Genomic DNA, 23,826 nt, shown 5'->3' on the forward strand with positions numbered 1-23,826 from the left:
TATTAGGGTTAGGAATTGTATTCTCCTATAAATAGAGGTCAAGTTATGACATTAGGAGATATGAGAGTTTATGATTTGTAGAGAGAACTTGAGAGATTAAGGTTTTGGATGTATGTTTTGAGTTAGTTTCATACAATAAAAGAGAGAGTCTTTTATAATCAAAACCTTGATATTGTTCTTAAAGCTTTCAGATACAAGATTTGGTATCAGAGCTTGAATCGTTCACGATCACGAGGACAAACAAAACACGATCACGAGAAGGTGATCTGTGAAGAAACATGGGAGATTTGATCCCAGTAGGTGACAACAAAGAAGGAGGAGGCTCCTCCTCTATCAAATGTCCGATGCTAACCCCTACAAACTATACGTTCTGGACTATACGCATGACAATGGCTCTAAAAGTTCATAAAGTCTGGGATGCTATAGAACCAGGATCAACGGATGCTGACAAGAACAACATGGCCAGTGCTCTGCTTCTGCAGTCTATCCCTGAAGCACTAACGCTGCAAGTCGGGAAACTAAACACTGCAAAGAGGATATGGGATGCGATTGAATCTAGAAACCTAGGAGCTGATAGGGTTAAAGATGCAAGACTACAAACCCTAATGAGTGAGCTTGAAAGAATAAAGATGAAAGAAACAGAGAAGATAGATGATTTTGCAGGACGACTCTCAGAATTATCTACAAAGGCTGCATCACTTGGATATGACATTGAAGAACCAAAACTTGTTAAGAAATTTTTGAATGGTTTGCCAAGGAAAAGATATATACACATAATAGCCGCACTTGAACAAGTTCTTGACCTAAATTCAACTACTTTTGAAGATATAGTTGGTAGGTTAAAAGCCTATGAAGAAAGGATTTGTGATGAAGAAGACAATCAAGAGGACCAGGGTAAATTGCTGTATGCAAACTCTGAAACACAACCCTGGTACTCAAACAGAGGAAGAAGTCAAGGAGGCCGACGTGGTAGAGGAAGAGGACGTTCTAGTTATGTTCAAAATAATAATTACCAACAGAACAATGGAAATTACAGAGATGCAAGTAAGATAACGTGCTATAGGTGTGACAAGCTAGGACACTATGCCTCTGATTGCCCGGACAGGTTACTTAAACTTCAGGAGATTCAAGAAATTAAGAATGTTGAAACACAAGAAGCAGACGCACTAATGATGCATGAGATCGTATATCTAAATGAAAAAAATGTTATTCCAAACAAATTTGAAGCAAGTTCAGATAATGAGAACGTTTGGTACTTGGATAATGGTGCTAGCAACCATATGTCAGGAATATTAGCCTACTTTTCAACAATTGATGAATCAATTACAGGCAAGGTTAGATTTGGGGATGATTCTCGGATTGATATCAAAGGAAAAGGCTCAATTGTGTTTATTGCTAAGAATGGAGATCGAAGAACTCTTAATGATGTATACTACATCCCAGATTTAAGAAGCAACATTGTGAGCCTTGGTCAGGCCACTGAGTCAGGATGTGATGTTAGAATGAGAGATGATCATTTAACACTCTGTGACAGAGAAGGGAAGTTACTAGTTAAAGCTAAAAGATCAAAAAGAATGGAGGGATGCATGTATAGAAGAGATTACTTCTATAGAGAAAAACAGAACATGGGATTTGGTGGATCTTCCCATAGGAGCAAAACCAATAGGTCTAAAGTGGGTGTTCAAAATTAAGAGAAACGCTGATGGGAGCATAAATAAATACAAAGCAAGACTTGTGGCAAAAGGATACGTGCAAAAACATGGGATTGACTTCGATGAAGTCTTTGCTCCAGTGGCCCGTATAGAGACCATTCGATTCATTCTTGCTTTATCTGCTTCTAATGGGTGGGAAATACACCACCTTGACGTAAAAACAGCATTTCTCCATGGAGAATTGAAAGAAGTTGTTTATGTCTCACAGCCTGAAGGATTTGTAACAGAAGGAAGTCAAAACAAAGTATACAGATTAAACAAAGCCCTTTATGGATTAAAACAAGCTCCGAGAGCTTGGAATACAAAGCTAAACACTATTCTTCTGGAATTAGGCTTTGCTAAATGTTCAAAAGAACCGTCTATATACCGAAAGAAAGAAAGAGAAGAGTTTCTGGTTGTAGCTGTCTATGTGGATGATCTACTTGTTACAGGCTCAAACTTGAAAATAATATTAGAGTTTAAAAAAGGCATGGCAAGAAACTTTGAGATGAGTGATCTAGGAAAGCTCACTTACTACTTAGGAATTGAAGTTACTCAGAGTGAGGATGGTATTCTGCTAAACCAAGAAAGATATGCAAAGAAAATCCTGGAGGAAACTGGATTTGCAGACTGCAATGCAGTTCATGTACCAATGTGTGCAAATTTAAGGATAAGTAAAGCACCAGAAGAAAAAAATATTGATGAAAAGAAGTATAGAAGGAGCATTGGTTGTCTCAGATATTTACTTCATACTAGACCAGACCTCTCATACTGTGTTGGAGTTCTGAGCAGGTACATGCACGAACCTAAGGAGTCTCATGGAGCTGCATTGAAACAAGTTCTAAGGTACCTGCAGGGAACTAGATCATATGGACTCTGTTTTGGCAGAGGAAACAAAACAGGATTAATAGGATTCAGTGACAGTAGTCACAATGTTGATGAGGATGATGGAAGAAGTACTACAGGTCACATATTTTATCTCAATAACTGTCCTATAACATGGTGCTCGCAGAAGCAAGAAACTGTTGCACTCTCATCCTGTGAAGCTGAGTTTATGGCTGCTACTGAGGCTGCCAAACAAGCCATTTGGCTCCAAGAACTTTTGAATGAAGTAACTGAGGAACAATGTGATAAAGTACTGATTCTTATTGACAATAAATCAGCCATAGCACTTACTAGGAACCCAGTTTTCCATGGCCGGAGCAAACACATCCACAAAAGATATCATTTCATTCGGGAATGCATTCAAAACGAACTGGTTGATGTAGATCATGTTCCCGGAGAAATTCAGAAAGCTGATATACTTACAAAGGCTCTTGGGAGAATCAGATTTAAAGAAATGAGGGATCTCATTGGTGTTCAAGATGTGAGGATTGAAGACTTCAAGCTTAAGAGGGAGATTGTTGAATAAGCTTGAAGAGTTGAAGATAACTTGAAGAAAAAGTCTTTTGTTTAAAACCAAGATATGGATAATTAGAGATAATATTAGAATATATTAGGAGTTATCTAATATGTTGTAATTTCTATTAGGGTTAGGAATTGTATTCTCCTATAAATAGAGGTCAAGTTATGACATTAGGAGATATGAGAGTTTATGATTTGTAGAGAGAACTTGAGAGATTAAGGTTTTGGATGTATGTTTTGAGTTAGTTTCATACAATAAAAGAGAGAGTCTTTTATAATCAAAACCTTGATATTGTTCTTAAAGCTTTCAGATACAAGAGTTACATGACCGAGCTATGACTGATCCTGCACCTTTCCATCTTCAACATGCCTATGAACAAACATGAGCTGAAAACAAGAAAGTGACATATCATACTTGGGAGCTAGATAGAAGACGCGTAGGATTTAAAGCCAAATACGTACATTTGGATGAGGCAGCATCACAAGCCTTCCTCCAACCATTACTGAATCACTTGGACATTTGAAATTCTGAGTCAAAAGGTATGACACCGGCCCCGAAGATGACCAGTGATCCACTAGATTTTGTACAGTTCATCGACCCTAGCCGACGGAGTAGGAGGCGAGAAGCCACTGGTGGATTGTGTTTTTTTTTTTTTTTTTTAATAAAATATATTGTTGGTCAAAATAAAATATTAAAGAGGTTTGACCAAAAGAATAAACTAAAGAAATTGCTTAAACGTCACCGTGTAGACATTTGACTAACAAAAATCCGTCAATGGCCAATAACATTCCAGATTTCCGGCGCCAAATAGGTAGCAAGATCTACGGCCAATAACGCAGTCGTATATTTCCATATTACTATTATTTTCCTGTTGTAATCATAATCAACGGTTAAAAATCCATCCATAATTCAATCTCGATGATCTAACGGTCCTACAGCTTCGGAGCGCATATGATGGAGCGTTACATCTGATTCTTTCTAGTGTGACCCTATTTCTGGAGCCAATAAAAGGCTCGTCGTGTCAAAAACTCGCCTCTACGCCACAATTCTCTCATTTCTTCTTCGCTCAGCTCCGACAAGAAAGGGCGAAGAATCTCTCGCTCCCTCAGTTTCGCTTCTCCATCGATTTTCTTAGGTAATTTTGGTTACTCTGAGGTCTCTATCGCTTTAAATCTCGTTGTTTCTCTCTGTTCTTCATTTGATTTTATTGATCTGCCTCACAGTCTTTTATATCACCAAGGTATAATGATATAGATTTCGTTTCGTGTCAATGATCTCATGGTTTAGATCGTGTGAATGTTTTGATACAATAGATCTGCTTGTGTAAAACTCAGAAATGATCCGCCATTTAGTTACTGATGTACGGACGTCGTTAACCTAAATTTTCTGCTTTCATGGTTTAGTTTCTGAGTCGCATGGTTTCACATTAGATTGATATGATGTTACTAGGTTTTGTATAGAGCAGCTAATACATCATTTCACAAATTTAAACCAATCCATTGTTTTTCATTAATTTTGTGGTTTTTTCACATTATGTCTTACACTACAGGTTGTTTACTTTTGTAGAGGTTAAAATGGTTGAACAGACTCAGCACCCCACGATTCTGCAGAAGGCTTCTGGCCAAATCTTGCGTTCCGGTGTTTCTCAGGACATTCGTGGTTATGCTTCGGCTTTCCAGAGGCCTGCTACATACCAGAGGCATGCAGCTTACGGAAACTACTCCAATGCTGCATTCCAATATCCTCTTGCGGCTGCATCTCGGATTGCAACAACTACTTCTCCTGTGTTTGTCCAAGCTCCAGGAGAGAAAGGATTTACTAACTTTGCGATTGATTTCCTGATGGGTGGTGTTTCTGCTGCTGTGTCAAAGACTGCTGCTGCTCCCATTGAGCGTGTCAAGCTTTTGATTCAAAACCAGGATGAGATGCTTAAGGCTGGAAGGCTCTCTGAGCCCTACAAGGGTATTGGTGACTGTTTCGGCAGGACAATTAAGGATGAAGGGTTTGGTTCTCTGTGGAGAGGAAACACTGCCAATGTTATCCGTTACTTCCCCACTCAGGTTGGTTAAGTTTCACGTCTCTTTAAAAATATCTAGTGATATATGATGTTTTGGTTACTGATCTGTCTCTCTCACTTGCTAGGCCTTGAACTTTGCATTTAAAGATTACTTCAAGAGGCTTTTCAACTTCAAGAAAGACAAGGATGGCTACTGGAAGTGGTTTGCTGGTAACTTGGCATCTGGAGGTGCTGCTGGTGCCTCTTCCCTTCTCTTTGTGTACTCTCTTGACTATGCACGTACCCGTCTTGCCAATGACTCCAAGTCTGCCAAGAAGGGAGGGGAAAGGCAGTTCAATGGTTTAGTTGATGTCTACAAGAAGACCCTCAAGTCAGATGGTATTGCTGGACTTTACCGTGGGTTCAACATCTCCTGTGCTGGTATCATTGTCTACCGTGGTCTCTACTTTGGACTGTACGACTCTGTGAAGCCTGTCCTCCTGACTGGTGACTTGCAGGTTTGTTTGACATCCATAAAGTGACAGCTGAAGAAATCAGGGATCCTGCCTTGTTTGATTCTAATGTTGTTATCTCTTTCCTTGCTGGATATTTCAGGACAGCTTCTTTGCTAGTTTTGCTCTTGGGTGGCTCATCACCAATGGTGCGGGTCTTGCGTCCTACCCGATTGACACGGTTCGTAGAAGAATGATGATGACATCAGGTGAAGCCGTGAAGTACAAAAGTTCGATGGATGCGTTCTCACAGATCCTTAAGAAGGAAGGAGCCAGGTCTCTGTTCAAGGGTGCTGGTGCCAACATCCTGCGTGCCGTTGCAGGTGCTGGTGTGCTTGCTGGCTACGACAAGCTGCAGTTGATCGTCTTCGGCAAGAAGTATGGATCTGGAGGTGCCTAAGTACTAAAATCCCGCGGTCACTGTTAAGCTTTGGCTTTCTTTATTTTTTCTCGATTTACAGTTTCAGGATTTAAAAAAAAAAGATGTTGATGAAATCAATTTCCCGTAAAATTAGAGAGGAGCAAGGGGAAATTTATATGTTGGAGGATAAGTTTTTTATTTATGGAATAAATTTTGTATGGGAGGGAGATTTGACTCCTTGGAAGCAAGCTACGAATTTTTTTGTTTTATAAGATGAGGATGTTTTTCTAATTAACATGTATGATGTGTATTGCTACCGTTGTTGGTTGCACATGAATATCAAATTGTTGTTACTATATATTTGAAGCTTCTGTAGTTTACTAACAAGAGAAATCGAAATCTCGAATATTCAATAAACAAAGTGGGGAGGGAAATGTTAGGCGTGGAACTGGAAGGTGCCATCAATCAAGAGGTCCAAGACAAATATATCCGTAACGTTAATACTTTTTAGACGATCAGATTCTTGCGAGCTCAATAGCGAGGAGCACGTTTCCACTTTCCAAACACACACGAAATATGAAGAAGACAAATATAAATAAATACTAGTTCTCAAATAAAATTGCACGTCGAAAACCAAACCACAACTAGCTGCCCATCTTTAAGCCATATTGCAATCTTAAAACATGTTAATTATGTGGTAATTTTGAATTCACGTATTATTTCTTTTTTTTGTTTAAATAGTTTTTTTTTTTTCCTTTCTAAAACGTGGTCTGCCACACACTTGCACTTTCAAAAGTTTAATAATAATGGTTGTTTTTTTTTCCTAAAATTATATTCATTGGCACGATCCAAAGACACCATTTGTCAAATTACTTTGGACGATTGTTATTAATAATTCGTTAATGACGCACCGTTAGTCAACACCGCTTCCCTCATTTTATTACTCCTCCGATCTCTTATTCTTCTCCGGCGACACTTCTTCCCTTGATTATTCTCCCTCTTAGGTCTCTCTCTACGAATCTCTAATTCTTACGTCACACTCCGAGAATCCGCTTCTGATTATTGTAGGTTTCTTCTGCTTCTTCTTCAGATCTTTTACGTTTCCTGGAATTCCACACTCTAATTGATCTATTCATTGTGTCAACAATTATGCATCTCTGGAGCTTTAGCCGATTTTAATCGTTTAATTCTCATAATGTTTGATGGTTGGGTTTTCAATTTGCAAAGTTGCATCAGCTTAGCTTGCCACGATTCATTTTTTTCTAAAACCATCACCTTTGGTTGCAGGAATGAATTTCTGAGCTCCAAGGATCCACTGCTAAGCTTGAAGGCAGTAGTGGAATCACCAATAAGTTTGCTTTTGTAATTTAGCTTGATTTGTGGATAAACAATGGGCAAAGCATCGGGCTTGCTTCTGTTTCTCTTGGGTTTTGGGTTCTTTGTTGTCACATATAATCTTCTGACACTTATAGTTCACAATAGATCTGGTGTGAGTAATTCAGATGGAAGTCCACTTCTAGATCCTGTTGTTCAGATGCCTCTAAATATCAGGAAGGCTAAGATTTCTCCAGCACCTTTTCATGTTGCCTTAACAGCTACAGATGCACCTTATAATAAGTGGCAGTGTCGTATTATGTATTATTGGTATAAGCAGAAGAAAGCTCTTCCTGGTTCTGATATGGGAGGCTTCACCCGCATTTTGCATTCCGGTAATCCCGATAACTTGATGGATGAAATACCCACATTTGTGGTTGATCCTCTTCCCCCAGGTCTTGATCGGGTAACAATTTCATTTTATTTATTCCCTTTTCTCCACTTGGTCTCAGTTTTGTTGATGGTTTATCACTGAATCACTCTTTTTGTCATCCTGTATTTAGGGGTATGTTGTCTTGAATAGACCATGGGCATTCGTGCAATGGCTTGAAAGAGCTACCATCAAGGAAGAGTTAGTACTGTCTCTCTTCCTTCCAACAAACATTTTACTGTTTGCTAAATCTCCTTCATTTTAATGTTGGTGCAGCTATGTGCTCATGGCAGAGCCTGATCATGTATTTGTTAACCCCCTTCCCAATTTGGCTGTTGGAGGATTTCCAGCGGCTTTTCCGTTTTTCTATATTACACCTGAAAAGTACGAGAACATAGTCAGAAAGTATTATCCAGTGGAGATGGGGCCAGTAACAAATATCGATCCCATTGGAAACTCTCCTGTTATCATAAGCAAGGTTTGTGCTATAGTGACTCTTTGTGTTTTATCTGTGTCTCACACATTTTACTTGGGCCCCAAAGATTTCTAGAGGCGTTTAGCTAGATGTGATGTTTTTGTCCAGGAATATGTTTTGTTTGTTCTGCTCATGTATTAAAGTTAATATTGACATGCATATACACTTTTTATGCAGGAATCACTTGAAAAGATTGCTCCTACATGGATGAATGTCTCGCTGACGATGAAAAACGATCCAGAAACTGATAAGGCATTTGGATGGGTGTTGGAAATGTTAGCACTGGAAACATAATGTTTATTTATAAATTGGCTCTCCACCTTTTGAATCCCATCATTGTTAACTGACTACTTTATTCTTTCTCTTTTCTGTTTGATAAGGTATGGTTACGCAATTGCATCTGCTATACATGGGGTGCGTCACATACTTCGGAAGGATTTCATGCTTCAGGTAAGAATCGACGTTGTGCTGATTACTTTAGTGATAACCTATTCTATGTCGAAGTTATTTTTGTTAAGTTGTTTGTCAAAGTTATAAAAGTCGTTTCTCTGCTCTGTATTCCTAAGTGCTCTCACCATATCTTTCAGCCTCCATGGGATTTGTCTACCAAGGGGAAGTTTATCATCCATTACACTTATGGATGCGATTACAACATGAAGGTGATTTCTGTTTGACATTTCTTGGCAGATAAATTTGAGACCTTCCATTTTGAGTCATTTGTTTCAAGTATTCTCTCATTATTTTATGCAACCTTTTGGTCATTTGTTTTTGCTTAGTTTAGTTAAGTTTTCTTTACTAGATTCTCGTGAAACTAGTAACTAAAATTTTCTGCAATCTTATGCAATGTCTTTAAATTAGGACGTTTCAATGATATGCCATCAGAACACCGTGTTAGCTTACTTATATCAGTTTCATATGTATTATAAACTAACTACATTACTGACTGTTAATTATAGGGTGAGCTGACATATGGCAAAATTGGAGAGTGGCGATTTGATAAGAGATCACATTTGCGGGGTCCTCCTCCGAGGAACATGTCCTTACCGCCTCCCGGTGTTCCGGAAAGTGTGGTATGTTATATATTTACCTCTTTAATCTGATCGTACTTACTACAAGTTACTGCAGCAATGTCATCCATAGCTCATAGGGGAACTTATTCACATCATATCCATTGGTTTATTGGAATCCGAGTCTAGATAGCAACTTCATATACAAATGCTTATCCTTAGTTTGATGTAATTTTTCAATTTGCAATGGTTTTATTTCTGGGGAGATGATATGCATAAATCTATAAAGGGTAGTTCCAATATCTTTAGGAGTCACGGTTTCGTTTGTGGTCAATCATTGACAAGAAGTGTGAGAGTGAGAACCATAATATATAGTGAATGACTTTTCTTAACACAAGTGTGATGTGTTTTGCAGGTGACACTTGTGAAGATGGTGAATGAAGCTACTTCCAATATCCCTAATTGGGACACTCTCTAACTCGCATCCACAAAACACGAACCATAAGGACAAAGCCATACAGCAATATTTTGCATAAAGAAATTTTTCTTTCTCCCTTTACTTCCTTTTATCTGTTTTTTTTTCACTGGTTAAATTATAAACTCGAGTAGTAAATTATGAAATTATTTGTTTGAGACGAAACATCTTCCATAATTCCTAGAAAGAGAGTAGAACAATCATTTTTGGTTCTAGTTACTGATTAGTTTAACAATGGATAATGTGACAACAACTTATATTAGGACAAAATTGTATGTTTGCGTGCAATTAGACGGACTTAATAGTTCCGTCTATTAACCCTTTTATCCATGAATTTTCCATTAATAAATTTATATTAAAAAAAAAAAAAAGAAAAAAGAAATTGCTTAGTAGATTGTGTTGTTGTTCATCTATCGCCTTCCTCCACACAGCTTAGAAAGAAACACAGTCTCCTCATCTTCTGAGCAAAAATGGAAGTGGCTCTTCTCTCCTTCTCTTCTTCCTTGTCTCCTCTCTGTCACCAGCGAATCTCAACCCTAACACCCAAAACCTCGAATTCCCCAAACTACCCTCGCCTCCCGGTCATTAGATCCGCCGTGTCTCGTAACAAGAAGGAAGAGACTGTCGAAGCCGTCAAGTCTCACCTGGAGAACTGCCACCTCCTCGCCGCCATCAACTACAAAGGCCTCACCGTCAAGCAGTTTCAAGACCTCCGGAGAACTCTCCCCGACACCACGAAGCTCATCGTCGCCAAGAACACTTTGGTCTTCAAAGCCATTGAAGGCACCAAATGGGAAGCTCTCAAGCCTTGTATGAAAGGCATGAACGCTTGGCTTTTCGTCCAAACCGATGAAATCCCTTCCGCCCTCAAGCCCTACCGGAGTTTCCAGAAAGAACGCAAGCTTGAAGACAATGACTTTGCCGGCGCCGTCTTCGAAGGTAAGTTCTACGCTCCCGACAATTTTAAAGTTCTCGAGACCATGCCCACTCGTGCTGAGGTCTACGCTAAGATGCTCGGCGCTCTGCAATCTCCGGCCATTAATCTCGTCACTACTTTACAAGCACCTGCAAGAGAGGTTATAATGGTGCTTATGGCCTATATCAAGAAGTTGGAGGATGAGAGTAATGCATAGTTAAGTAAGCTGTACTAATCATCTTTTGGAGAATGTAATGTACGCAACAAAATGCAATTCCAATTTTTTGTTTATGACTCTCAAGCACCAATTGTTTATTACAGTCACTAGTCACTGGGTTTTATTAAAATGTTATTTTTTTGGAGTGCTCTCAAGCTATAAGAAGGGTCTTGTTCAGATGTACTTAGAGAGGATAGACTCAACCACTCCCTGAGCTATTGGGTGGTAAGTTTCTCGAGCTTCTGCAAACACCTGTTTTGCCAGCTGCTTCTCTTCTGTTCCACCAGCTTGTGCAAGAGCAGTGAAGAGTGGACGCAGGTACTTCATCCTTCCTACCTCTTTTAGAGTTTTCTTCACTTCCCCATGGTACTCTCTGCACTTGGATGTGACTGCAAGCTGCAGAAACGAGACCTTCACTTCATAGTCCTTCGATTCTGCTAGTCTGTACCGCTTGTCCAAGGCCATGACCTGATTCACCAATGAGCAAAGTGGGTGTTAGCCATAGTTTTGGAACCTGATTCCCAATCTTTCCTTTATTGACCTTGCATTGTCGTTTACAAACAAGATAACAAGATAAAATCTTAACTCTCGCAAAGCCAATACGCTTTCCACAACCATTCAGTAGCCCCACATTACTCCAAGAGTAACTATTGAGCTAACCTAACTGACCGTTAGTTAGGCCTTTTTCTCCTCCTTATGAAAGCTTATCGATTAGTTCAATCTAAGTCTAATGCACCTAGCAATTTCCCATTATCTTAGAGGAAGTGCAAAGAGTACCTGAGAAGGTTCACATGATTTAGGAAGATTCTCCAAGTACAGCTCCCATTCCTGTCCGTTCCACTCAGCAACGTCATCCTCACTTGGCATCCTTCCTTCCTTAAACTCTTTTGCCAGGGATATGATCTTTGTGTAAATGGTTGAGACTGGTTCATATGCATCCTCTGGAATACCAACGCCCTCAGTCCACAGCTGTAGGTTGATCTCTTTCTCTATGCCGGGGATGTTTGCTTTCAGGAATTCAAGAAATATGCTTGTATCGATTGACTTGAACTTGAAAGTAGCAATGTATTTCTTGAGGAATTCGTCAAACGCAGTCCTTCCAATCTGAAAGTATTTCAAAGTAAATAGATGATCTTTATTGTAAACATTAAATAACAAAACACCCAAGTTGAGACAGCAATTCAACTAACCTGGCGTTCAATTCGCAACACAAATTGGAATCCTTTTTCATATGGGACCTGAGAATACACATCATCTGGATCAACACCTTCTTGTTTGTTCCACAGTTTAGTGCACTCCAAGTTGTCCTTAAACCGTTCCATTTCATCAGTTAAACCCCTCCAACCAATGCCAATGTTCAGAGTAGCTCTATCCGGGCCTTGAACAACTTCCACAATTCTCCTCTCTGCGTAAGTTGTAAATCCCTATTGCCATGAACATGAAATAAGTATCAACAAGGCAAACTCTAAAAACGGACACACAGTTAAACATCCTAATTTGTAGCTAAAAGAAGCAAAAGCACAGGACAATTCAAAGCTAACTCATCTTTTCCATCTTGAGCATAAACTGAGGCAGAGAGTACTTGGGAAATCAGAAGAGCTGATCAAGAAAATACCTCATTCAACCAGAAATGTTCGTTGTTGATGTTAGTGATCAAATTCCCAGTCCAGCTATGTGCGAGCTCGTGAGCTACAACTTGAGCTCCAGTGGCGTCTCCTTTGATTACAGTAGGCGTCAGGAAAACCATTCTTGGATTCTCCATCCCTCCATAAGGAAAACTCGGAGGCAGAACCAGTAAGTCAAATCTCTCCCACTCGTAATCTCCAAAGAGTTTCTCCCCTTGCTTGATCATATCCTCCGTTCCTGCAAACTCCAGAGCCGCCGCATCCAGAACTTCAACGGCGGCAGATTCTGTGTATACCCGAGTCCTAGGTCCAACTTCCCGAAACCCTAACTCACCTACGGCGAACGCAAATAGATAAGGCGGTATAGGCTGTTCCATAGCAAACTCTTCCACAACTCTATCCTCACCACACCACAGTGACGAACCCAGTGACCCCGCCTCGAGATGTTTAGCCTCCTCAGGAACCGCAAGCCTACGACGGACGTGGCGAGCCGACATGACGGCAGAGAGCGAATTCGGTATGTTCATGACGACATCGTAGCGAATCCTCGCGGCAGGAGTGTCCTGGCATGGGAAAATGGATCTGGCGTGAATCGCCTGGCACTGCGTGTAGACATAGGGATGCAATTTGGAGAAGGTTTGAAGCGGAGATAGCCACTGGAGAGCGGAGGCGGAAGGCGAAGTGGAGTAGACGATTAGCAGTGAAGATTGACCGGAGAGGACTACGACAACTTCGGTGCCTCGGATTCGATCCGGTGTGGTGGAGACGCGGTAAGGGAGAGGCTCGAGAGTTAGAGGATCGAGGACCATATGGATGGAAATGCAGCGAGTATCAAGAGAGAGTTCGCCGGAGAAGGCGGAGGAGAGAGTGAGGAGAGCGGAGCCATGGATGATGGAGGTGTTGAAATCGAGGTAAAGGGAGAGAGCGACATGCGTGGTGAGAGGATGAGAGGAATCGGTGAAAGAGTGTGGATCAATGGGTGCCATTGCTGAGTGAGAAAAGCTTGGATTATGGCTTAGGGTTTTGTTTGAGGAAAGGGGTAGTTAGAGAGGTGGAGAAGAAGGAAGAGACCAGTATAAAGCGGGAGAAAAAGAAAAATGAAGAATTGTTGCTTTATTATGATCGATGGTGTACAATTTATGAAGAAATATATATATATATATATATATATATTTTGGGAATAATTTTGGTTAATGGAGAATCATTAGTGCATAAAGTTGAAACCGTTAGATATTAAACGGCGATTGTTAAACCCAAGTTGGATGAACCAAAACCACTCAAACCCATCTTGAGAGTTTAGCTAAATCTCATCTCAAACAACCGAGAACGACCATCTTTTCGGGCGTGAAATTATCGGTCCATGAAATATAGAAGAACTAGGAGTTTATTACTACTTCTTAGTGTTATTAAATCAAAACAACTTACTAATAGAATCATAGATTCTCTACCTAAGTAGTTTGTGGTTTTTTTTGTGTATTTGTTATTTGACATTTGGTATGCTACCCTACCAACAACACAAAATGTTTTTGGCTCAAAAGCTACTTGGTAAAAATCTATCTCAGTAAAAATGACAATTATTTGTTTTCCCTGATGGTTTAAGTTGGTGGTGATTAAAAAAGGTGGTTCGTACTGATGGTTGACGATTACTTTTTTGGGGAGAGTCAGAAAACGGGTTCGAGCTCAACTGCTGACGAGTGACGGCACCCACCCGTCAAAACCGACGAAACCAGAGAAGCCTCGAGACTCACCCAAAAATTAAAAAACAAAATTGGAAAATGAAAAAATAAAATAAAATGATCCTATAAAACCCTGAAGAAGAACCTTTTTCACATTTTTCTTACAAAATTAATTCTTCTTGCTCGTGTCTGATTTTTCCCAGCCAATTTTTGATCTACCTTTCAAAATTCACCTTTTTTCTTCTCCATGGATCTGTTCTTCTCTCCTTGATCTGGATCGACTTTACAGAGTCTTCTTCCCCGATATGTTCTGCGGAACTCTCTCTACTGATTGATTGCTTGATTGGTCTTTCACTCCCTTCTTACTCTTTGATCTCGCGACCTAAATTTAGGGCTTTCTCTTTTGGAGCTCTCATGGTTGGGAGAGTTAAGGTCCCTTGTTGTTCCGTGTGCCACACGCGGTATAATGAAGATGAGAGAGTTCCTCTATTGCTTCAATGCGGCCATGGCTTCTGCAAAGATTGCCTTTCGAAGATGTTCTCTACTTCTTCCGACACAACCCTCACTTGTCCCCGCTGTCGCCACGTGTCTGTTGTTGGGAACTCTGTCCAGGGTCTGAGAAAGAACTACGCTATGCTTGCTCTCATTCACGCCGCATCCGGCGGCGCTAACTTCGATTGCGATTACACGGACGATGAGGATGAAGACGACGAAGATGATGGTAGCGAGGATGATGGAGCTCGTGCCGCCCGCGGATTTCATGCCTCCAGCTCGATTAATAGCTTGTGTGGTCCAGTGATCGAGGTCGGAGCTCACCCGGAGATGAAGCTGGTGAGGCAGATTGGGGAAGAGAGCAGTGGTGGTTTCGGAGGTGTGGAGATGTGGGATGCCACTGTTGCAGGCGGTGGTGGACGGTGTAAGCACCGTGTGGCGGTGAAGAAGATGACTTTGACGGAGGAAATGGATGTTGAGTGGATGCAAGGACAGCTTGAGAGCTTGCGGAGGGCATCGATGTGGTGTAGGAATGTTTGTACTTTCCATGGGGTTGTGAAGATGGAGGGATCTCTTTGTCTTTTGATGGACAGGTGCTTTGGGTCTGTTCAGTCTGAGATGCAACGCAATGAAGGCAGGCTTACTTTGGAGCAGATTCTAAGGTTCCTCTTTTGCTTCTCTTATACTTTTATTTTGCCTAATCTCTGGCTTTTGCTGTGATCGTTTCTGTGCGTAAAGTCTCAAACTTTGATAGTTTGTTCCCTAATTGGAAGTTACTGGACTAAACTCGACTTGGTTTTTGATGATTGCTGCTACAAATATACATAGGAAGTGCACAGTTTTTCAGATTGTAGTGAAAAACGCTACTAAAACCTGGTGTCATTTGCTAAAAGGCAACTTGTAAGATAATTTTAGTTTGGATGTTCTAAAATAGCTGAGCACAATTTAAAGTAGTTGTCATATCAGTTGCAGCTACTTTTCATCTGTCAATGGACAAACATTTTTTGTACTAGTTTTAGTAGTGGAAGCCTTGGGTCTTGTTGTTGGAAGATATCTCCATGGTAGGATCACATGCAGATTATACCTGTGTTAGGTTTCAATAAATGGGTTGTTGTTGACATATATATTTAGCAATTGGTATGTTCCTACATGTCCCGTTTAATATAGGTATTCATATGATTATAGATGTTTTCTATGGAAGGCTTACGTTTGCAAGTATCTTTGAGAAATCCCTTTACATTATTATGCTTCCTTCTGAAGTATATGACCAGAAATCATTTTTGAACGAACTGACATATCAAATCATGCAAAAAACTGGAGGAATTGTTTATATATTAATTTATCAAAGGACGCATTATCTAAAGACGATCATTATTTTGTCCTGGTTATCATCTTCAATTCACTTATTTGTCTTTCCTCCTATTTTCTGTTTTTAATTGATTTGTGTCATTTGGGACTGTTAAATGAAAGCACTAATGCGTAAATGAGTTTTTTGTAGTCTCCACTCTCCTTTCATATCATGCTCATGTTGTTTTAAGTTTTCAACTTAGAATATTCCTTCAGTGACCAACATATGTATTATTCCATTGCTCTTGTTGTGATATTAAGTTTTTACCAACTGTAGATATGGGGCTGATGTTGCTCGAGGGGTTGCAGAACTCCATGCAGCAGGTGTTATATGTATGAATATAAAACCTTCCAATCTTCTTTTGGATGCAAGTGGTAATGCTGTGGTTTCTGATTATGGGCTCGCTCCCATCCTAAAGAAGCCAACATGTCAGAAAACTCGACCAGAGTTTGATTCCTCAAAAATCACTCCATACACGGACTGTGTAACACTCAGTCCACACTACACTGCGCCAGAGGCTTGGGGACCGGTGAAAAAACTTTTTTGGGAGGATGCAAGTGGTGTATCTCCCGAATCGGATGCATGGAGTTTTGGCTGTACGTTAGTAGAGATGTGCACTGGATCCACTCCGTATGTGAAGCCTTTTCCTAGTTGATATTTCAGTTGTGTTTTTGTCCGCCATTGTACTAACTATTACTTAATTTTACAGGTGGGACGGTCTTAGTAGAGAAGAAATTTTTCAAGCTGTTGTGAAAGCCCGAAAAGTACCACCACAGTATGAACGCATAGTGGGTGTGGGAATTCCTCGGGAATTATGGAAAATGATTGGTGAATGTCTTCAGTTTAAACCGTCGAAAAGACCAACCTTTAATGCAATGCTTGCTACGTTTCTTCGTCATCTACAAGAGATACCACGTAGCCCTTCAGCAAGCCCTGATAAGTAAGAGTTTTAAGTCTCTAAATTACTTTGTTTTATGGTTTCCCTGTTTCCATTGCTTCTCAGTAAAGAAGACCCTTCACTTGTGTTAAAAATTAATATTAGCATCAACACCTAAGATTGTTTGTGTCATCATGCGTATATTCTTTGACTAACAATTTTATAAACCATGTGTGATGTAGTGGGATTGCCAAAATATGTGAAGTAAACATTGTTGAAGCACCTCGCGCGACTAACAGAGGGGTCTTTCAGGATAACAACCCTAACAACCTACATCGGGTTGTTTTGGAGGGAGACTTTGAGGGTGTAAGGTTGGTATCTCTTAGGAATTCTAGTTAATCCTTTTGTTCGGACTAGCTATAAACAACCTGTTCACAACTACATTGGTTTGGTTTTTGTTTTGGAAATAGAAATATACTAGCAAAGGCTGCAGCTGGAGGTGGTGGAAGCTCTGTGCGATCTCTATTAGAGGCGCAAAACGCTGATGGTCAATCGGCTCTTCACTTAGCTTGCAGACGCGGCAGTGCTGAACTTGTGGAGGCTATACTGGAGTATGGGGAGGCTAATGTTGATATTGTGGACAAAGATGGGGATCCTCCTCTTGTCTTTGCTTTAGCAGCTGGATCTCCACAATGTGTTCACGTTCTCATAAAAAAGGGGGCTAACGTTAGGTCCAGACTGCGGGAAGGATCTGGCCCATCTGTAGCTCATGTGTGTTCATACCATGGCCAACCTGATTGTATGCGTGTAAGTCTCTGCTCCCGAGGAAGCTATCAGTCATTTTAAAGCTTCCACTACATGATCACCAATCTTTCAATTATGTGAAGTTACTACGTATTTATTATCAGAAGTATATCAAATGTTAAGCTAGTCTTATATCTATTATCATGTTAAAAATTACTCTCTGCTTATTGGTACTATTCATAGGAATTGCTGGTAGCTGGAGCTGATCCAAATGCAGTAGATGATGAAGGTGAAACTGTGCTTCATCGAGCTATTGCCAAGAAATACACAGATTGTGCCATTGTTATATTGGAAAATGGGGGCTCTAGATCAATGGCTGTTTCAAATGCAAAGTGCCTGACGTAAGTAGAGAACTGAACTCTTTCTATGCTAGGTAGACGGCACCATAAGATCTTGCATTGATAGGTCACTACTGGGCCATTTTAAAGCAAGTTCTATTTGGTTTTATTTTATAGTTCTTATACTCCTATTTGCATCTACATTATAACGTATCGTGATTAGTAGCATTGTATGTGCTTAAACATGTCCATTACGTTAACCTGTTTGGATAAGTCACAGTGAGGTATCTGATCCAATTAATATGTACCATGGTTCTTTTCTTTCTTAGGAAAACATATTCCATTTTGTAAACCTATGTTTCTGTTGTTTATGCTATAGATCTTTATACTTTTATGTTTGTTTCAGACCGTTACATATGTGTGTAGCAACATGGAATGTTGCTGTTATCAAGAGATGGGTGGAAGTTTCCAGTCCAGGAGAAATTTCTCAGGCAATTAATATCCCAAGTTCAGTTGGCACTGCTCTGTGTATGGCTGCTTCTATACGGAAAGATCATGAAAAGGGTAATGTTGAAATCATAGTATCTATTGTTTGGTAAAATGCTTTATAGAAGTATGACTATGTATATGTCGTCTATTCTAGTCCTATGCGTTTTTGCAATGCCAAATTTAGCGAACTAGACTTTTGTATTATGTATATCTGACATCTTTGATGAGGACCTTTACGAATTTTTATCTTTTATTTGATAGACACGATGTTTACGGTCATCTCTATAAGATAAGAAGTTTTTCAAGCACATTTCCAATTGTTTTTATGTAGTAAATCTAAAAGACCAGTCACTTGTAGTTTTGCACATTACGGAAAAAGGATGTTATTTAAACTTTTTCTTGCTTTTTCCTGTTATCATGTTATCATAAGAATCAGTTTACATAGCATGTATACTGCTGCAGAAGGTAGAGAGCTGGTTCAGTTATTGCTTGCAGCTGGGGCAGATCCAACTGCGCAAGATGCTCAGCATGGGCGAACAGCGTTGCATACTGCTGCTATGGCTAACAATGTGGAACTTGTGAGAGTAAGATGCTTTCCTACCAAGAACGTATTAACGTTGATGTTTTAAAGAGAAAGAATAGTATTATGTTTTGTCTGTGTTAATAGATATGCTGTTGTGTAGCACCATACACCTTAAATCCAAGAGTTCAATGCTTTCCCTATCAAAGAAGTAAATGTTATATGGTGTGAATAGAAAATTATAGTGGTAGTTATTGAGGGAAAATACGAAGAGCAGTGTGCCAAGTATCTCGAGTGTTGATAGAGTTGCATATATTTCACTCATATCATTCATTATAATTTGATAGGTCATTCTAGATGCTGGTGTGAATGCGAACATTCGCAATGTTCACAATACAATTCCTCTTCATATGGCTTTGGCCAGAGGCGCGAACTCCTGTGTTAGCCTACTTCTGGAGTCTGGTTCAGACTGCAATATACAGGTAATATTGCAGCTTCCCTAGGTTTCATGAGTTATTTGTTATTGATACTCTCCTTTACTGCTAAGACTATATTTTGTTATTATCTTGGAGGCATTGTGTATTCAAAACTCAGAGATGCTAAGCTTAACCATACCTAAGGCTTCAATGTTGTCAATCTGAATGAGATTGTTTTACTTGTATCCCTTCTTTTGGTTTGAAACTTTTGAAGAGGGAAAAGTTTTTCTTACTTGAATATTGTCAATCTGAATGTTCATTTGCTTAAATATACAGTCATTAATTCAATAGACATAAGTCTGAACATATGTTTTGAATTTATATTCTATCGTTATTCTTTTTTCATGAATATGCTAAGCTTAATGATATGCTATTGCTCGAGAGTTGAGTCTGTAGTCAATCTGGACGAGAATGTTGACTTGTTGATTGGTTCTATGGGTCTATCGTTTGTTATTGATGTACAATGATGATTGTTTCCTTGAATATAGGTAATAGATATAAGTTGTTTTAATTTACAATCATCACTTCGTTAACCTGTGTTTAACTAATGTTTGATATGAACATCGTGGCTCGGAAAACATGTTCTCTGCATAAGTAGTGCCAAGGCTTTGTGCATCTAATGTTTGTAGGTTCCACATTGGTGCAGTCAGAGCTGGCTTTCAAGATGTGCTGTTTTTACCTTGTCAGTTGACTTGTCTTCTTCTGTTTTCATTATTATAGGATGATGAAGGAGATAACGCATTCCATATAGCAGCAGATGCAGCAAAGATGATACGTGAAAACCTTGATTGGTTAATTGTGATGCTTAGAAGTCCTGATGCTGCCATGGACGTCAGAAACCACAGGCAAGCATTAATTTGGTGCATACCTTAATGCTATTACAAATATTATATAGTTGAAACGCAGATGTATATTAATTGCAGTGAGGTAATGTTAGTTTCCTGTCAGGGGTTGTGAAGTACCCTCATACAAAATACAAGCGAGCATTTTGAACTCCCTTTTCTTCCTATGATCATCATTTAAATAATTTATATAAATATTCAATAACAGTGGCAAGACAGTACGTGACTTCTTAGAAGCCCTTCCAAGAGAATGGATTTCAGAGGATCTGATGGAGGCACTATTGAAAAGGGGAGTTCATCTATCACCTACAATGTGAGGGCGACTTCTTAAATTATTTTGCTGATATGTACCTTTTCTCAGCTAACTTACACTGATTTATATCCTCAGCTATGAGGTAGGGGATTGGGTGAAGTTCAAGAGAGGCATAACAACACCCTTACATGGATGGCAAGGTGCTAAGCCTAAGAGTGTTGGGTTTGTGCAAACCATTCTCGAGAAGGAGGACATGATTATCGCATTTTGTTCTGGTGAAGCTCGTGTGTTGGCAAATGAAGTTGTTAAGTTGATTCCATTGGACAGGGGCCAGCATGTAAGACTCAGAGCAGATGTGAAAGAGCCAAGGTTTGTAAGTGCTTTTCTTGTAGTATGCACATTTACTAGGCCAGATATCATGGATGAAACATTTTCTACAGTGAATTTTTCCTGACTTGTAAAAGCTTCCTCGTTATCTTTTCTGGTTCTAAATCGGCTAAAACTATCATGTTGGAGAGACAAAAGCTGTTATGGTATAATATATTTACCAAAGTCGTAACCATATTTGGTGTTGATTGATTCTATTTTAGGTTTGGTTGGCGTGGTCAATCACGTGATAGTGTCGGTACTGTTTTATGTGTTGATGAGGATGGGATCTTACGAGTTGGGTTTCCTGGAGCATCTCGAGGCTGGAAAGCTGATCCTGCTGAAATGGAACGCGTGGAAGAGTTCAAAGTCGGGGACTGGGTCCGTATCCGTCAGAATCTGACTTCAGCAAAACATGGTTTTGGATCTGTTGTCCCCGGGAGTATGGGGATTGTTTATTGTGTAAGGCCAGATAGCAGTCTCCTTGTGGAGTTAAGTTATCTTCCAAATCCCTGGCATTGTGAACCCGAGGAAGTTGAACCTGTTGCTCCCTTTAGGGTAATATACTATTATGTAAATTTCTTACAAACAGTTCTTACTTCATATCAGAAGTTCAACCCAACAAGTTTCTTAATATTATAGATTGGTGATCGGGTGTGCGTAAAGCGGTCAGTTGCTGAACCTCGATATGCTTGGGGTGGGGAGACCCATCACAGTGTTGGCAAAATTAGTGAAATAGAGAATGATGGTCTCCTTATAATTGAAATACCAAACCGACCTATACCGTGGCAGGCAGATCCTTCGGACATGGAAAAGATTGATGATTTCAAGGTAAAGCTGGTTTTCTCTTGGAGTCACAAGGATGAGGAAATTTGGTTGTCTTTTCTTAAAATGCATCTCAGTTAGATGTGGACCTTGTCAAGAGCTTTGATTCTTTTAACACTGAGCCTTTGTACCACGAGCAGGTTGGTGACTGGGTCAGAGTGAAGGCGTCAGTGTCTTCCCCGAAATATGGATGGGAAGACATTACTCGAAACAGTATTGGCGTTATGCACAGCTTAGATGAAGATGGTGATGTGGGTATAGCTTTCTGTTTCAGGAGTAAACCTTTTTCATGTTCTGTGACAGATGTTGAAAAGGTTACACCCTTTCATGTGGGACAAGAGATTCATATGACACCATCTATAACCCAACCACGACTTGGATGGTCAAATGAGACTCCAGCAACTATCGGTAAAATAATGAGAATCGATATGGATGGGACTCTGAGTGTAAGTTTCTGAAATAGATCATTTCCGTGGATACATTGGGCTGTCCTCAGCTTTTTGTTTTCGGCATTCATTTAAAATCGAGGGTTGGATTTTTTTTGTTCTCCTGTAGGCACAGGTGACTGGTAAACAGACGTTGTGGAGAGTCTCACCTGGAGATGCAGAGCTGCTCTCAGGTTTTGAAGTTGGTGATTGGGTGCGCTCAAAACCAAGCCTGGGAAACAGACCAAGCTATGATTGGTCTAATGTAGGAAGGGAGAGTATTGCTGTCGTTCATAGCATACAGGAAACAGGTTACTTAGAATTGGCTTGTTGTTTCCGGAAAGGAAGATGGAGTACTCATTACACAGATTTAGAGAAGATTCCAGCTCTCAAAGTGGGCCAGTTTGTGCATTTCCAGAAGGGCTTAACAGAACCAAGATGGGGCTGGAGAGCAGCCAAGCCCGATTCACGAGGCATCATAACCACAGTTCATGCTGATGGAGAGGTAAGGGTTGCTTTCTTTGGATTGCCTGGGTTGTGGAGAGGAGATCCAGCCGACTTGGAAGTGGAGCCTATGTTTGAGGTTGGAGAATGGGTAAGACTTAGAGAAGGTGTTTCTAGTTGGAAATTTGTTGGACCAGGAAGTGTTGGTGTAGTGCATGGAGTAGGATATGAGGGAGACGAGTGGGATGGAACCACTTCGGTTTCATTTTGTGGCGAGCAAGAAAGATGGGCGGGGCCCACCTCGCACCTAGAGAAAGCAAAGAAGCTTGTGGTTGGACAAAAAACTCGGGTCAAACTGGCAGTGAAACAGCCTAGGTTTGGGTGGTCAGGTCATAGCCATGGAAGTGTAGGAACAATAGCAGCCATTGATGCGGATGGTAAGCTACGGATATACACACCGGCCGGCTCTAAAACGTGGATGCTTGACCCATCAGAAGTGGAAACCATAGAAGAAGAAGAGCTCAAGATTGGGGACTGGGTTAGGGTTAAGGCGAGCATCACAACACCCACTTACCAGTGGGGAGAGGTCAATCCTTCAAGCATAGGGGTGGTTCACAGAATGGAGGATGGAGACTTATGGGTATCTTTCTGTTTCCTAGACAGGCTATGGCTATGCAAAGCTGGGGAACTGGAGCGCTTAAGACCATTCAGAATTGGAGACCGGGTTAAGATAAAGGATGGACTGGTTACACCTCGGTGGGGTTGGGGAATGGAGACCCATGCAAGTAAAGGACATGTTGTGGGAGTGGATGCAAATGGGAAATTGAGAATAAAATTCCTGTGGAGGGAAGGGCGGCCATGGATTGGTGATCCTGCTGATATCGTTCTAGATGAAACTTCTGGCTAAATCTTCCAATGTATGATTATGTTTTGAATCTGGAAGATTGGTCATTAGGCGATGCATGAGGCTGCTCTGTCCATTGCAAGACATAAAGCTCACAAAGCCCTTGTGCCAACAGGTCAGGTAATCTATATCTATCTCTCATGATGATTTATTAATATTTTTGTTAATAAAGTTAAACTATAGAGTGGTAGGAGATATTTAGGATGTATCATCTATTATGTCTAGACACCACTTTCAAATCTCAGATCTCTCTTTGTTTATATGTTTTTTTTTTGTTCTTTCTCTTGTATAAAATAATGAATCGCAGCATGTACGGACGGATTTATTTAGTGTTAACAAATCTTTTTTGAAGAGGCTTAGACTATACTATTACTGTTTGAAGT

At 40.2% G+C, this 23,826-nt stretch overlaps 5 protein-coding genes across 7 annotated transcripts; 4 read left to right on the forward strand and 1 right to left on the reverse strand.

The window, feature by feature from the left end:
* The first annotated feature begins 3,932 nt into the window (after positions 1-3,932).
* Positions 3,933-6,260, forward strand: LOC9309684 (ADP,ATP carrier protein 2, mitochondrial). Of its 2 annotated transcripts, none has more exons than XM_021022848.1 (4): positions 3,933-4,231; positions 4,663-5,156; positions 5,239-5,610; positions 5,708-6,260. In XM_021022848.1, the coding sequence occupies exons 2-4, from the start codon at positions 4,671-4,673 to the stop codon at positions 6,002-6,004; spliced, it is 1,155 nt and encodes a 384-aa protein (XP_020878507.1). In that variant the 5' UTR covers positions 3,933-4,231; positions 4,663-4,670; the 3' UTR covers positions 6,005-6,260. The 2 variants fall into 2 exon arrangements, with proteins under 2 accessions (XP_020878507.1, XP_020878508.1); XM_021022849.1 differs by having other exon boundaries at positions 4,127-4,231; positions 4,646-5,156.
* Positions 6,261-6,804: 544 nt separating this feature from the next.
* Positions 6,805-9,936, forward strand: LOC9307640 (hydroxyproline O-arabinosyltransferase 3). Its single transcript, XM_021021011.1, has 9 exons — positions 6,805-7,029; positions 7,253-7,745; positions 7,843-7,910; positions 7,986-8,187; positions 8,362-8,459; positions 8,565-8,634; positions 8,772-8,843; positions 9,141-9,254; positions 9,607-9,936. Exons 2-9 carry the CDS (start codon positions 7,356-7,358, stop codon positions 9,667-9,669), a joined length of 1,077 nt encoding a protein of 358 aa, XP_020876670.1. The 5' UTR covers positions 6,805-7,029; positions 7,253-7,355; the 3' UTR covers positions 9,670-9,936.
* Positions 9,937-10,069: 133 nt separating this feature from the next.
* LOC9307641 (50S ribosomal protein L10, chloroplastic) lies at positions 10,070-10,946 on the forward strand. The gene has a single exon (XM_002871526.2). It carries the CDS (start codon positions 10,137-10,139, stop codon positions 10,797-10,799), a length of 663 nt encoding a protein of 220 aa, XP_002871572.1. The 5' UTR covers positions 10,070-10,136; the 3' UTR covers positions 10,800-10,946.
* On the reverse strand, positions 10,852-13,534 carry LOC9307642 (leukotriene A-4 hydrolase homolog). Its single transcript, XM_002873570.2, has 4 exons — positions 12,415-13,534; positions 11,990-12,223; positions 11,577-11,903; positions 10,852-11,267 (listed from the first exon to the last, which is right to left on the reverse strand). Exons 1-4 carry the CDS (start codon positions 13,408-13,410, stop codon positions 10,974-10,976), a joined length of 1,851 nt encoding a protein of 616 aa, XP_002873616.1. The 5' UTR covers positions 13,411-13,534; the 3' UTR covers positions 10,852-10,973.
* Positions 13,535-14,110: 576 nt separating this feature from the next.
* Positions 14,111-23,807, forward strand: LOC110227821 (E3 ubiquitin-protein ligase KEG). 2 transcript variants are annotated; one of them, XM_021023535.1, is made up of 16 exons: positions 14,111-15,254; positions 16,217-16,570; positions 16,650-16,880; positions 17,060-17,188; positions 17,288-17,624; positions 17,805-17,962; positions 18,306-18,463; positions 18,851-18,972; positions 19,256-19,390; positions 20,105-20,229; positions 20,435-20,539; positions 20,615-20,848; positions 21,070-21,403; positions 21,488-21,676; positions 21,811-22,116; positions 22,226-23,807. In XM_021023535.1, the coding sequence occupies exons 1-16, from the start codon at positions 14,515-14,517 to the stop codon at positions 23,444-23,446; spliced, it is 4,878 nt and encodes a 1,625-aa protein (XP_020879194.1). In that variant the 5' UTR covers positions 14,111-14,514; the 3' UTR covers positions 23,447-23,807. The 2 variants fall into 2 exon arrangements, with proteins under 2 accessions (XP_020879194.1, XP_020879195.1); XM_021023536.1 differs by having other exon boundaries at positions 14,242-15,254; positions 18,854-18,972.
* The last annotated feature ends 19 nt before the right edge of the window (positions 23,808-23,826 follow it).

Source organism: Arabidopsis lyrata (assembly GCF_000004255.2).
Source record: "Arabidopsis lyrata subsp. lyrata unplaced genomic scaffold ARALYscaffold_6, whole genome shotgun sequence".
In the NCBI taxonomy this organism is placed as follows: domain Eukaryota; kingdom Viridiplantae; phylum Streptophyta; class Magnoliopsida; order Brassicales; family Brassicaceae; genus Arabidopsis; species Arabidopsis lyrata.

Excerpts from the sequence above, each read along its gene's own strand:
- LOC9309684 (XM_021022848.1), top strand. The coding sequence starts at position 4,671 with ATGGTTGAACAGACTCAGCACCCCACGATTCTGCAGAAGGCTTCTGGC. Across the intron at positions 5,157-5,238 it reads TCCGTTACTTCCCCACTCAG|GCCTTGAACTTTGCATTTAA; the intron begins GTTGGTTAAGTT and ends CTCACTTGCTAG. Across the intron at positions 5,611-5,707 it reads TCCTGACTGGTGACTTGCAG|GACAGCTTCTTTGCTAGTTT; the intron begins GTTTGTTTGACA and ends TGGATATTTCAG.
- LOC9307640 (XM_021021011.1), top strand. The coding sequence starts at position 7,356 with ATGGGCAAAGCATCGGGCTTGCTTCTGTTTCTCTTGGGTTTTGGGTTC. Across the intron at positions 7,911-7,985 it reads AGAGCTACCATCAAGGAAGA|CTATGTGCTCATGGCAGAGC; the intron begins GTTAGTACTGTC and ends ATGTTGGTGCAG. Across the intron at positions 8,635-8,771 it reads GGAAGGATTTCATGCTTCAG|CCTCCATGGGATTTGTCTAC; the intron begins GTAAGAATCGAC and ends CATATCTTTCAG.
- LOC9307641 (XM_002871526.2), top strand. The coding sequence starts at position 10,137 with ATGGAAGTGGCTCTTCTCTCCTTCTCTTCTTCCTTGTCTCCTCTCTGT.
- LOC9307642 (XM_002873570.2), bottom strand. The coding sequence starts at position 13,410 with ATGGCACCCATTGATCCACACTCTTTCACCGATTCCTCTCATCCTCTC. Across the intron at positions 12,224-12,414 it reads AACATTTCTGGTTGAATGAG|GGATTTACAACTTACGCAGA; the intron begins GTATTTTCTTGA and ends TCATGGCAATAG. Across the intron at positions 11,904-11,989 it reads TGTTGCGAATTGAACGCCAG|ATTGGAAGGACTGCGTTTGA; the intron begins GTTAGTTGAATT and ends AAATACTTTCAG.
- LOC110227821 (XM_021023535.1), top strand. The coding sequence starts at position 14,515 with ATGGTTGGGAGAGTTAAGGTCCCTTGTTGTTCCGTGTGCCACACGCGG. Across the intron at positions 17,963-18,305 it reads TCAAATGCAAAGTGCCTGAC|ACCGTTACATATGTGTGTAG; the intron begins GTAAGTAGAGAA and ends TGTTTGTTTCAG. Across the intron at positions 18,973-19,255 it reads ACAATGTGGAACTTGTGAGA|GTCATTCTAGATGCTGGTGT; the intron begins GTAAGATGCTTT and ends ATAATTTGATAG.